Genomic DNA, 11,356 nt, shown 5'->3' with positions numbered 1-11,356 from the left:
CAGCAGGAACCGAGTTCAGGCTGGCTGCCTACCCTCAGCCGTAGCTAGACAGTTTGGGTTGGTGTCAGCCCTTCCTTTCTGTGCTGTAGGCTTGGAATAGAGTATTCTTGAAAGAGCTTGATCCTATTATGGTTTTATGTGATACCTGAAACACTTGTAACTAAGCAAAGGAGGACGGTAACAGCGTAATTTTTACTTTAGAACGCATGAAACCTTAGAACAGTAAATAGTGCCGTGATGTCTCGCATTCAGGGTGTGGCAAAGGTGAGCTGTTCGTGGATGAACACACTAACACAAGCTAGTATATTCAGGAAAATTGTGGATTGTGAGTCAGGCAACATAAAAATCAAAGGCTGTGCTTCAGGGAGGCTTTACGTGTTTTGATTTTCTGTCTTATGTGGCATCTTTCCCAAAATACAAGCTCCCTGTATACCTGGAAGTCTTAAACAATTGTTCACAGCTGCTTCTTATCAAAAGATACAAAAGGAGGAAAAAGTGTATCCAAGCTAAAATATATTAAAATTCGTAAGTGGCTTTAATGAGGAACTGTATAATCAGTTCTGTTTCTGGCTCTGCTCCCTCATTTCTGTGTCTTGGTTTCCTTGCCTCTTGAAATGCAAATAATGCTCTGTGAGTTCATAAGGTCATTGCTTAATTCATTTATGTTTATAAAAATGTCTTGAGATCTTCTGGCAGCATCCACACACATTGCATTTGATTGCTTAATAAGAGTTTATGCTAACTTGACACCATGTTCTCTCTCCCCAAATGGGGGTGTGGTTTGGTTTTGCAGAAACAAACAGAACAGGGTTTTTTGTTTGTTTCTTTTTGCTTTTTGCAATGGAAATTTTGAAGTGGAGAGAACTGTGTAGATACCTTAGTGTCAGGGGAGAAATGTTTCCTTGATTTGGGGAAAATATTTCTTCCTTACGCTCTGAGCAGCGGCTCCCTCAGTATTTCTGGGTTGCTATGGTTGCAGAAAGTATTTTCATTTTGGCCTTTTTTGTACTCTGGAGATTCCTGTTGCTTCTCCCCAGCGGAGGAGAGTCCAAGTGCCTGCTTGCACAGGGAGCGAGTGACACCTAGTGTTATCCCTGCTCGGATCCAGTCTGCTGGGGACCGCAGGGTTTATTCGGGAGCATTGCAATGCAGGTGGAGCTGGGATGTGACCAGGTTGAAGAAAATGCCTGTTTATAGTGAAAAGGAGAAACCAGTTCTTTCCTGGGACATTGTTTGCTGTAACATCTCCGTTCCTGCTTCTGGTTGCAGTGTGAGGATACCCAACGTCTTCAAACTTCTCGTTTTGCTCCAAACTGTAATTGTTGCTTTCATTCTCTTCTGCCTAAAACCCATCAACAAAGGCAAATTGTGTGTTATCCCATAAAATCTGTTTGTGCATAAGGAGAAACCTTAATGCAGACCATGGATGTTTCAAATATACCAAATAAATATTTAATGAAACATGACTAAAAGTGGTTCATAATGTAGTATGGAGCAGCATGTTCCACTGGGAAATGTAAGAATAACCAAGAAGAGAGTTGAGAAACAATTCAACCTGCAATTATGCACACTAAAACCATCCTTAAAAGCAAATTTATAATCCACCTTCCTTAAATCCATCAGTCTACTACCTGACAAGTGGGATTATAGCTTTCTTCAAAGTTTTGGGAAACATGTAAAAATCACATTTATATCCCAGTTCTACTGGGGAAAACAAGCCCTCGCAGCTTTTGCACAAACGTTCAAATGGCTCACTTGATTTTCCTTTGAGAGAATATTTATCGAAACTTTATATGATTGTTCTTGTTCCTTCCCCATCTACTCCAGATATCTCTATAAGAAAGATAAAGGGGAGGGAAAACTAAAAGAGGGGAAAAAAAAAAATCATTCCAGCATCTTTTTGAATAGCGATGCTTACAAACACCCATTTGTTGTTCAGTTTTCTATCAAGTGTCTAAACATAGCTCATAGCTGGTGCAAAACACTAGATCACGCAAGAAGGCAATCAAAGCAGCACACACTGTTCCTCAGTTGCATTTAACTGGGAAGTGCTAGACAATGAAGTGCTAGACAATGTCTTGGTGCTTAGATGTTCCCCATTAAAATATACCATTGGAAGCTCAGTGAGTTGCACAGGACACATCAGTATTTATAAGGATCTGTTATCGTAACACGATATGCTCTGAATTTGTGTTTTTACACCTGATGTTGATGGAGAGGGGCATGAGGTAGGCAGTGACCTGCATAGTGTTGGACCGAATGCAGCCTGCTGTGACTGTGGCCAAAGCTTGTTCCCCGTGAGGGCCATTTAATGGCTGAACTTTTGTGAGCTGGTCATCTCAGCACATTTCTTACTGCACACCTCGAGTCTGCATCCATTAGGACTGCCTCTTCTTTTTTTCCCTTTTTTTTTTTTTTTTTTATTTTTTCCCCAGCAGAGAAGCCTGTGTTTTAAATTAGGCAATAAGCAACCCTGGTGTCCCTTAATGCCATGCCATGGTCCTCTGCTCTGCTAGGAAAATATTATATAGCCAGAAAGGTTTTATTTCTTCCATGGTTTTGTACAGTGGAAGGTGGCAGCTGGTTAAGCTTAGTCCTTTGCATGAGGTCAGGTTTTCAGAGAGATCATTGTTACAGTAGCTCTCTATATGTGTCCTTCCTATTAATTTGGTTACTGAGGGGTAAGAGATTTAAAACAGTGGAACAGCTACGCAGAGGAGCAACCTTTCAGAGTTTGTATAGCACGCATAAGATAAACGCATATTTAGGGTAATTTTGCAACCTGAATTATTAACCCAGTTTCCTTTGCCAAAGAAAACAGTTTAAGGTTCTGCTCACAACGACCTTTGGGCTATTAGTTTTGACAGAGTGTGTTCAGCAAATCACAGCTGCCAATCAAGCTAATTGGCAACGAATAGTAAATGATTGAATGAAACTGAAAAAGGTTCTCATTGCTAACTGCAAAGCAGAGAGCTGGCTGGATCTTACAGCAGCAGCCCATTGTTATCATTCTCACCAGCAGCAGTAAATCCTTTCCAATCCTTCCTTAAAACACTTCGTCCATGTAGCCTGTCAACATTAATCCACCAATGAAAAAAAAATATGGATGTAGAAAGAAACATTGCTTTAGGAATAGATCTGTATTTTTGCACCACTTTGAAATGACCTTCCGGCCATTTGGGGCATATTTGCTTCAGAAAATAATGTCTTTTGAGCAAGATTGTATCTTCCTTTGTTTTGTGTTGTGCCAAGCAACTTTATGGCGTTCAACAAATAGGTAGTGACACGTCTGCCCAGAATGGTTACGTCATGGGTCAGGATCTAAATGCCAGAAATGAAATCTGTGAAACCTCGGGCTTTCAATTATGGAGTGGCTGCCATCGGTCATGCCTCCCCATCTGAAAGGGGGGATTTCTTGCTCCTACCCAGTGAAACTGGTGGCCCGCATTTCAGCAGATTCTCAAGCATTTGATTGTGGCGTATCCTTGCTTTTATGTTCATTCTTGTTTCTTTTCTTTTCTGTACTTTTTACTTCATGTTATCTTTTTTTCTGTTAGGAACAAGCACATTTTTCCTTTTCAACTCCTGAGTGGTCCTGTGAGAGGCCCTTCACAAAAGGGATATGGATTTTCTTGCCCCAAAAAGCTCAGTTAGAATAAGAATAATAAAAATACGTATTTTTAAAATCCCACACAAAAACCAATGTTCCTGACTCCCTGGCATTGCGATGTGGCTGCAGGGAAAAATTATCGTGAAAGAACTGTGGCTTATGTTGTCACTTTGCAGTTCTTTTTGTGTCCTCATACAAAAATCTGTTCCTCCTTTGTGCACGCTGTCCTTGCCAAAGCTTTACCGTTGTTCTGCAGGAGGATACCATGGAGGTGGAAGAGTTCTTGAAAGAAGCTGCAGTAATGAAGGAGATCAAGCATCCGAACTTGGTGCAATTATTAGGTAAGTGATGAATACCAAGCAGAGGGATTTGAACTAACTCTTGTGCAGTGATATGGATGTTAAGGAGCAGATAAGCTGCTTACCATACCAAGGCTTTAAATACAGACACTTATTGTCTGGCAAAATTCACAATTTGTACCACTAATACATGATTTTTAATGATCTCATCTCCCTAATGTTTGAGTTGCCAGAGCCTGAAGCAGGAAATTAAAACCCTCTATTAACCAATTCCAAGCAGAACTCATTCTTCTGTGAGCCCCATATTTCTACCTTCTGGAGGTATAAATTGCCCTAGAGGACAAAACCTGAAGATTCACTGATAATCTCAAACATTCATTGGAAACTTTATGTTGGTCCCTAGGGGTATGCACAAGGGAACCTCCTTTCTACATCATTACGGAGTTCATGACGTACGGGAATCTGTTGGATTATCTGCGTGAGTGTAACCGGCAGGAGGTGAATGCTGTGGTGCTACTGTACATGGCAACTCAGATCTCCTCAGCCATGGAGTACCTGGAAAAGAAAAACTTCATTCACAGGTAGGAAGAACAGTGAGCGCCTCTGAATCTTGAGCACAAAATACCCCTTGATTTATTTTCCTGCCTTTCAGATTATCATGGCATTTACCCAGATGCAGTTGGTGTCCTATATTTAACACACTAGTGCATTGTATTCTGATACAGTACATTAACCTGTCTATAGGATGGTCTTCTAACTGTTTTTCTCTCAGTGTTTTTCTCTTACCTTTGAAGTAGATGCAGGTGAAAGACATATCAGTACTTTTGTATTTTGGATAAGGGCCTCAAATGTAAATGCTTCCCAAAGTAACAGGGTCTTAATGGACCAGATAAGCTACTGCTCTTCCTTGATTCTAACAGCCATTAAAAACTGCTGCAGTTGATGTTGCTGGATGCGTGCAGGTGCTCACAGCAAAGCCACCCTCTTGGTGCCATCTTATCCCATGTTCTTTCTTGTTCGTTTCGCTTTTTTTTTTTTCCGTCCTCTGTAGGGATTGTTTCCCACTATTGTCCAGACTGCGTATTCACTTTAATAAGCATCTCTGCAGTCTTAAAAGTCTCAGAGGCTCTGACCTTTAAGTGTGCTGCAATTACGGCTAGAGCTTTGCATTCTTCATCTGTTGAAATGGCCTCCTAGCAATATAATGACACATCCTGCGCGAAGGTTTGAGAGTCGCTGAGCTTTATACAAGATGCTCTCCGTGCCATAGCGTGACCTTTCCTGCCCAATTAACTGGAATATGAAATTAGCACATGTTTTTTCATAGAGACAAATATGAAGATCGTGTGTGAAGTTCTCCTCTAAGCCGTGCATTGCCTTTGCTGCCTGAAAGGCCTGTTTAAATGCTTCTGTCAGTCAATAAAGTGAACGATGATGCTGCAAATTAAAATTTCCAGCTTTTGATTTGCTCTGTTGAAAGTATTTCATCCCTTCAGCCTGTAGGAAGTGAACTTTAAAAACTGCTTTGTGTGAATCCCATTTGTCTGCTCTCCCGTTCATTTCATCATTTCCTCTTATTTCTGATGACCCATTTATCTAAAATAAATAGTAGCGTTTTTCCTTATCAGCCACCCCCATACCCACCTACCCAATTATTTTAAGAGTGTTGTCACCATTCACATCCATGGATTCAAATGCTGTGCTGTGACCTCATTTAATGAATCAGGAAGGAGGAGGAATTTGATTATGAAGAGGAGCTTTTATTTAGACACACATTGTAGTAATCAGGATTGATAAGAAGGTATATTCAAAAACACTGTGAAAATTTAATGGGCATCTAGTAAGGTGTACTTTTTTTTTAAGTTATTTTGATTGAGCAGAACAAGCAAAAGAAACAGCAGTGTCTGCCTCATATCTAAAGATCTCACTCGAGCTTTCTGGGAGAATCAATTTTTAGTTCAACGTGACATAATCTGGAAAAGTGTTTTTAACAAAACCTAATATTAGGAGAAATGTACTTCTGTGCTTTACATTTTTATACTCATGAGGCATTTCCGAGAGTGCTAACAGCGTGTACGAGCCAGGGAAGTGGCAAATGCAACATGCACATTTCTCACCTGCCAGGGTGGAGGCAGGTGAAAAAATGTGGAGGAAAAGCTTAATTTGCTTATTGCCCAGTCATTTAAAAATTTAAGTACTGATAGCAGAGGCTACACCAGGTTTGAAAAGGCCAAAACATGGTATGAAAAAGTTGTGTTGTAAAATGTGGTACGCTTGGGAGGAAGAAGAGCATAGCTGGGAGCTAAACCTGGTGCTTGAGCAAGGACTAGAAAGGAGTTCTGGAGAGCGACTGGTGTTGGCTGGGGTGACCAAAGTGCTAGAGAGGTGGGCAAGAAGTGAGGCATTAAGACTTTGTTTATTCAGTGCTCATCCTCAGCTATCGATAACTTGAGCACTGACATTTCTTTAAATTATTTTTATCCTGAGGGTGGCAGCTTTTATTGAAAGTGAGGGGGCTTCTTGAAGCTTTCACTTCAAATTAAAAAAAAAAAAAAGTTTGGATGACAGTCTTACAAAGCCGGAATGGAAAATAACTTACTTTCTTACATGTATGCATATAACTACATAATTTCTGTGTAATACTCTGATCAAAATAATCACACGCAGGCCCAGGCTTCTTCAGGAACAGCAGGTTTCCTTGCTATCGTCAAAAGTGAGATGGTAAAGACTTCTCATTGCCTATTTTTGTTCTTGTTTTCAGGGACCTTGCTGCCAGAAACTGCCTTGTAGGGGAGAACCACTTGGTGAAAGTGGCAGACTTTGGCCTGAGCAGGCTAATGACAGGCGACACATATACTGCCCACGCCGGAGCAAAATTCCCCATCAAGTGGACTGCACCAGAAAGCCTGGCCTACAACAAGTTCTCCATTAAATCTGACGTCTGGGGTAAGAATTTGCATGTACGAATTAATGCAGATTATAGTCGTCTTTTCCAGGGCTTTGAAATTGTGAAACATTTCAGGAGGGAGCGCATTCCCTGGTTTGAGCCATATTGTTCTATGAGCTTGTCAGAGTGCAGGAACTAATCTCTGCTAAGTCAGTCTTTGAGTGGAGCACTGAGGATGCCGACCTGACTTTATATATTTGAATTGCTGGCAAGTATGAAAATAAAGGATGCTGTAGTATTTACAGAAATGTATGAAATGGGGCTGGAGGGCACTGATACTGCTGCCTTGATAGAGTTCTGGCACAGGACTATGAAGCGATATATTGTTATACAGCCAGAAACTTTCTAACCACTTCAAGGAGGAAAGTGAGAATCTGGTTCATTTTATGTTAAAAAAAAAAAAAAAATTATGTGTGTATCTGTCTAGTGATAGCTCCAAGCTCATCTTTCTGCGTTTTAAAAGAATAATCTTTGGAATGAGATGAGGAGAAACAGAGGGAAAACTTGATGACAAATGGTTATTGAAGAGCCCTGAGGTGCTGGTGATAAGAGTAGGCTTAGCTAAATGGAGCTACATTCTATCAAATCTGACCACAGAAAATCTCATTGTACTTTTTATCAGCCTTTCTTTGGGTTTTATATCTCTGCCATAGCTATTGGTCAAATTCTCAAAAGTGCCCAGTGACATGAGATAGAAGTTTGTGGGACGTGGTCCCAAAGGTACTTGGAAAATGTTATCTTGAGCATCTTCTATATATAAAACAATGGATAGTAATGAAGCAGCAATGAAGTTTTCTGGAGTTTTGGGAAAAGTGTGCAGAGAAAGGCTTTATTTTGAAGAAACTTTTAGGTAGATGGCTGATGCAAAATATTTTATAGATGGGGGAGGAAAACCCAAAACAGTCTCCTAAGGAGCACGTGATTGCTGATCAAGGTGTTTCTTCTGCTTTGGACTTGCACATGGTGGTGTTGGCTGCTGCTGGGTATCTGCCGCAGTCTCAAGGATGCTGCTGAATCGCTGTGGTGGCAGGATCCCTGTTGCATTTAAATAGTAGAGTACTCAGGGAAGAAAGATCCAAAAGGAGTATTGGGTATCTTTAATTAGGGTTAGCGTAACCTTGCGTAGTGAGAGTCGGGGCAGTGGACTTCGGGATCTGATTAGAGCAAGCCAGCCATCCCTGGAGCCCACGGCTGCTGCCGGGCATGCCAAAGCTTAGATGATTTCACCTCACTGCCTCAAGACAGCAATCAAAGAAAATTGTGCACAGAAATGTGTAATGTAAATTGCCCTTGGTGGTGTAACCATGTAATGTGATGTGATTTCCTTACTTATGCAGAATTGTAATCGCTTTCTCTTCAGGTTAAGAGCAGAATAGGGTGACTGAACTAATTACATGCAGGTTGTTGAACTGGTGTTGAGTCTATTCTGCGTGCCTGACTTCTGGGTTAGCTGCCTGACCCTGGTGCTGACCTGCATCCCCACCGACTTCTTGGACTTGAATGCCTCGTCTGTTTCAAGACCTTTTTTGTGCTCTCCCTTTCCCTGTTCAGCTTCCCCTGTCACCAAAATGTCTTGCCCTCACCCTGTCTTGCTGGTAGCAACTGCTGAAACTTTCCTCTCACCGCTGCCTCCCAGGTTTCCCCTCTAGACCATGCTGCAGCTAAGCAAGGGCACCCCAAAACCACTGAGCTATTAAAATGTGTGAGTCCTCTGGGGAGAGGCTGCAGATGAGAGGAGCTGTCAGACTGAGGGGAGAGACTGCAGTGCAGCAGTGAACGGTTTCAACTAATCCACTGTGAAGTCTCTTAATTGTGTCTTTAATAGGACTTGAAGGATCTCAAGGCGTTCAGGTTTGAGACAACTGATACATTGAAAATTAGTCTAATTCTACCCTGTCATATCGCAGGAGACTTGTCTGTGCTGACGAAGAGGCTTGTTACGCTTCTTTAAAATTTAAGCTGCTGCTGAGCATGGGATCTGAGCCACCCAGAGCTGGTTTAAATGTGCAGGAGCGTTCAGTGACTACTCCCCCTAAACATCCTCTCAAATTTAAGATGAAAACAAAGCTTATTGACTTTTTAAAATTTTTTTTCCTCCACTGCAGCCTTTGGCGTTCTGCTGTGGGAAATTGCGACCTACGGCATGTCCCCTTACCCTGGGATTGACCTGTCTCAAGTCTATGAGCTGTTGGAGAAAGACTACCGTATGGAGCGCCCCGAAGGCTGTCCTGAGAAAGTTTATGAGCTCATGAGAGCATGTAAGTGTTCCTCAGCCCTGCAAATGCTGCTTTTTAGCTCTGCAGAGGTGCAGTAAAAGTGCCAGGATCTGGCTGCACACAGCAAGGCACGAGAAACCCCCTGCCAGTTCCAGCAAAGGTGCAATGCTGTGTAGAAGTGCTTGGTTAAAACTGCTTTCCCCACGGGATGAACACGCTATGAAACCAGCTGTTCTTCTCTGCCAAGAGCACAGAGGCCTGGGGGAGAGATTTGTTGTTCAGCTCAATGTTTTTTTTGTCTCCTTTTTCCTTACAATTTAAAGAAAAGCTTGTGTTCTAAGGATGAAGCAGGAGCTTCGTTAGGCTTCTTAAGGGACTGACTGTTACTCTTCCACTGTGGCCTTTTGGTACGTGACTTAGTGTGATAAGCATTACTTATCCAGCATTACTCTGGCTCAGTGGTGGTTTGCAGATACCCAGCACCCTTCAAATGAGGTTTCCATGTCATTATTTTATCTCACCCATTTTATAAAAAAGGAACTGCGATAGCTAGCTCCTCCTGGTGTAGGGTACTGAATGTCTAATGCTGGTGGGAAGTTTTGAGTGGTGGTGTTTTTTTCAGGCTGGCAGTGGAGCCCTTCCGATAGACCCTCCTTTGCTGAGATCCATCAGGCCTTTGAAACGATGTTTCAGGAATCCAGCATATCGGATGGTAGGTCTGGGTCCCTCGTGGAGCGGCAATTCCAGGGATGGGTAAAGGGCCAGCTGCATCAGCACGTTTTTCATAGGCTGCTCTGCAGTGAAACTCAGTCCTAGGGTTATACTGCCTGGTGTAAACAGCATAGAAAGCAGAGATGCGTTTACACATGGGCTTTTTCTGTGTATGGGTATGCGTCTGATTTTAAAGGGCCAAATGGCTGAAAAACCTCAAGAAACCTCTACTTTGTGTTGTTTGCTTTTCCTTTGCGCTATTAACTCTGAACAGCACAACAGTTTTTTATCTTCTGTTGATTGTAGTGATTTTCTTCTGTGCATTGCAGAGGTGGAAAAGGAATTGGGAAAAAAGGGCATGAGGAGTGTAGTGAGCAATTTCCTCCAGGCCCCAGAGTTACCAACCAAAACACGAACATCGAGGAGAGCTGCTGAAAGCAAAGATGCCAACGAGGGCCTGGAGACTACACATGCTCGGGGCCAGGGAGAATGTGGTAGGTTTTAATTAAAGTCATTATTCCTTCAGGAAATACAGAGGAAAAACATGTCCAGCTCCAGGTCTTCACCTAGGAAAAGCTGTGTCTAATAACAGGTTTCTGTACCAGTATTGTGTTTCTTGGTGACAGGCTGCTCAGTTTGCTTTCCTGGGTCCAGAACTTCTTTTATTATTTTTTGCAAAGGTAGGTTGTTAATCTTGGGACCAGATACACGCGCACACAGAGCAGCTGGGAGTGTGAATCCTTAACTGGCTGAGGGATTGGCGCTGTACCTGCCGCTGCTTAGAGAAGCCCTAGGAGTTCTTTTAACTTAATGGCTGTTGCCTGCAGCTCCCTATAGACCAGCGCCTGACCACGGAGCTCTCTGATCATATCCTCTTCCCATTCCCTGGTAGGAGCTATCAGTGGGATCTCCCACACATCTGAGTGCTGGGTAATCTGCTGTGTTCAAGCCACTTTACACTACCACATTGCATAATTTAAAGCAGGACGATTGCTCAGGTTTAGCAAGCCCCATAAGGGAGGTTTCTTCACTGTTCCATCCTACCAGGTTTTTGCTTGCAGCACTGAAGAGTATTACTCTTGGCAGGTACCAAAGATAATTTCAGCAAGGGACAAAGAGGTATTTACAGAATCTTCCATGAAATTAAACTCTCTTTCAATCAGTTTCTTCAGCAACTTACCTTGCATTCTGAGGTAATAAAAGCAAAGTAAAACGCTGAATGTATACAGTAGATTTGTATCTAGTTAATTTGAAAAAATAATAAGGTAAAACAAAATACAGTGTTTTTTTCCAGCTCCTGTTGAGGGTGCCTTCTCTAACCATTCGTGTGACTGACCTTTCTTGTGTAATGTCAGATTCAATTAGTAGTATATGTTTCAGTAGCAGATGTACATACATCTAGACAAAAAGGGGAAAAAAAGAGGGGATGTAAAATGTTGGAAAAAGAAAGTATCAGTGACTTAGAAAGGAAGCTTATTTACCATATATAGGAAATATAATTGCCTAGTATTAGAAGCTTTGAAGTAAAATAACTTCATTTAAATACTTAAGGGCTTTGAGAGATTCAAGTGCA

The 11,356-nt window shown here is 42.0% G+C and overlaps 1 protein-coding gene across 1 annotated transcript in view; it reads left to right on the top strand.

Annotated features, from left to right (window-relative positions):
• ABL1 (ABL proto-oncogene 1, non-receptor tyrosine kinase) overlaps positions 1-11,356 on the top strand; it is a 22,349-nt gene that overhangs the window by 7,937 nt on the left and 3,056 nt on the right. Inside the window, exons 4-9 of the mRNA XM_009572909.1 lie at positions 3,867-3,951; positions 4,313-4,490; positions 6,671-6,855; positions 8,962-9,114; positions 9,695-9,784; positions 10,113-10,277. Coding sequence (XP_009571204.1) covers positions 3,867-3,951; positions 4,313-4,490; positions 6,671-6,855; positions 8,962-9,114; positions 9,695-9,784; positions 10,113-10,277 — 856 coding nt within the window. The remainder of the gene's footprint in view (positions 1-3,866; positions 3,952-4,312; positions 4,491-6,670; positions 6,856-8,961; positions 9,115-9,694; positions 9,785-10,112; positions 10,278-11,356) is intronic.

Source organism: Fulmarus glacialis, unplaced genomic scaffold, assembly GCF_000690835.1.
Source record: "Fulmarus glacialis isolate BGI_N327 unplaced genomic scaffold, ASM69083v1 scaffold10882, whole genome shotgun sequence".
In the NCBI taxonomy this organism is placed as follows: domain Eukaryota; kingdom Metazoa; phylum Chordata; class Aves; order Procellariiformes; family Procellariidae; genus Fulmarus; species Fulmarus glacialis.
Note: the sequence above shows the minus strand (reverse complement) of the source record. Positions and strands in the feature narration are given on the sequence as shown.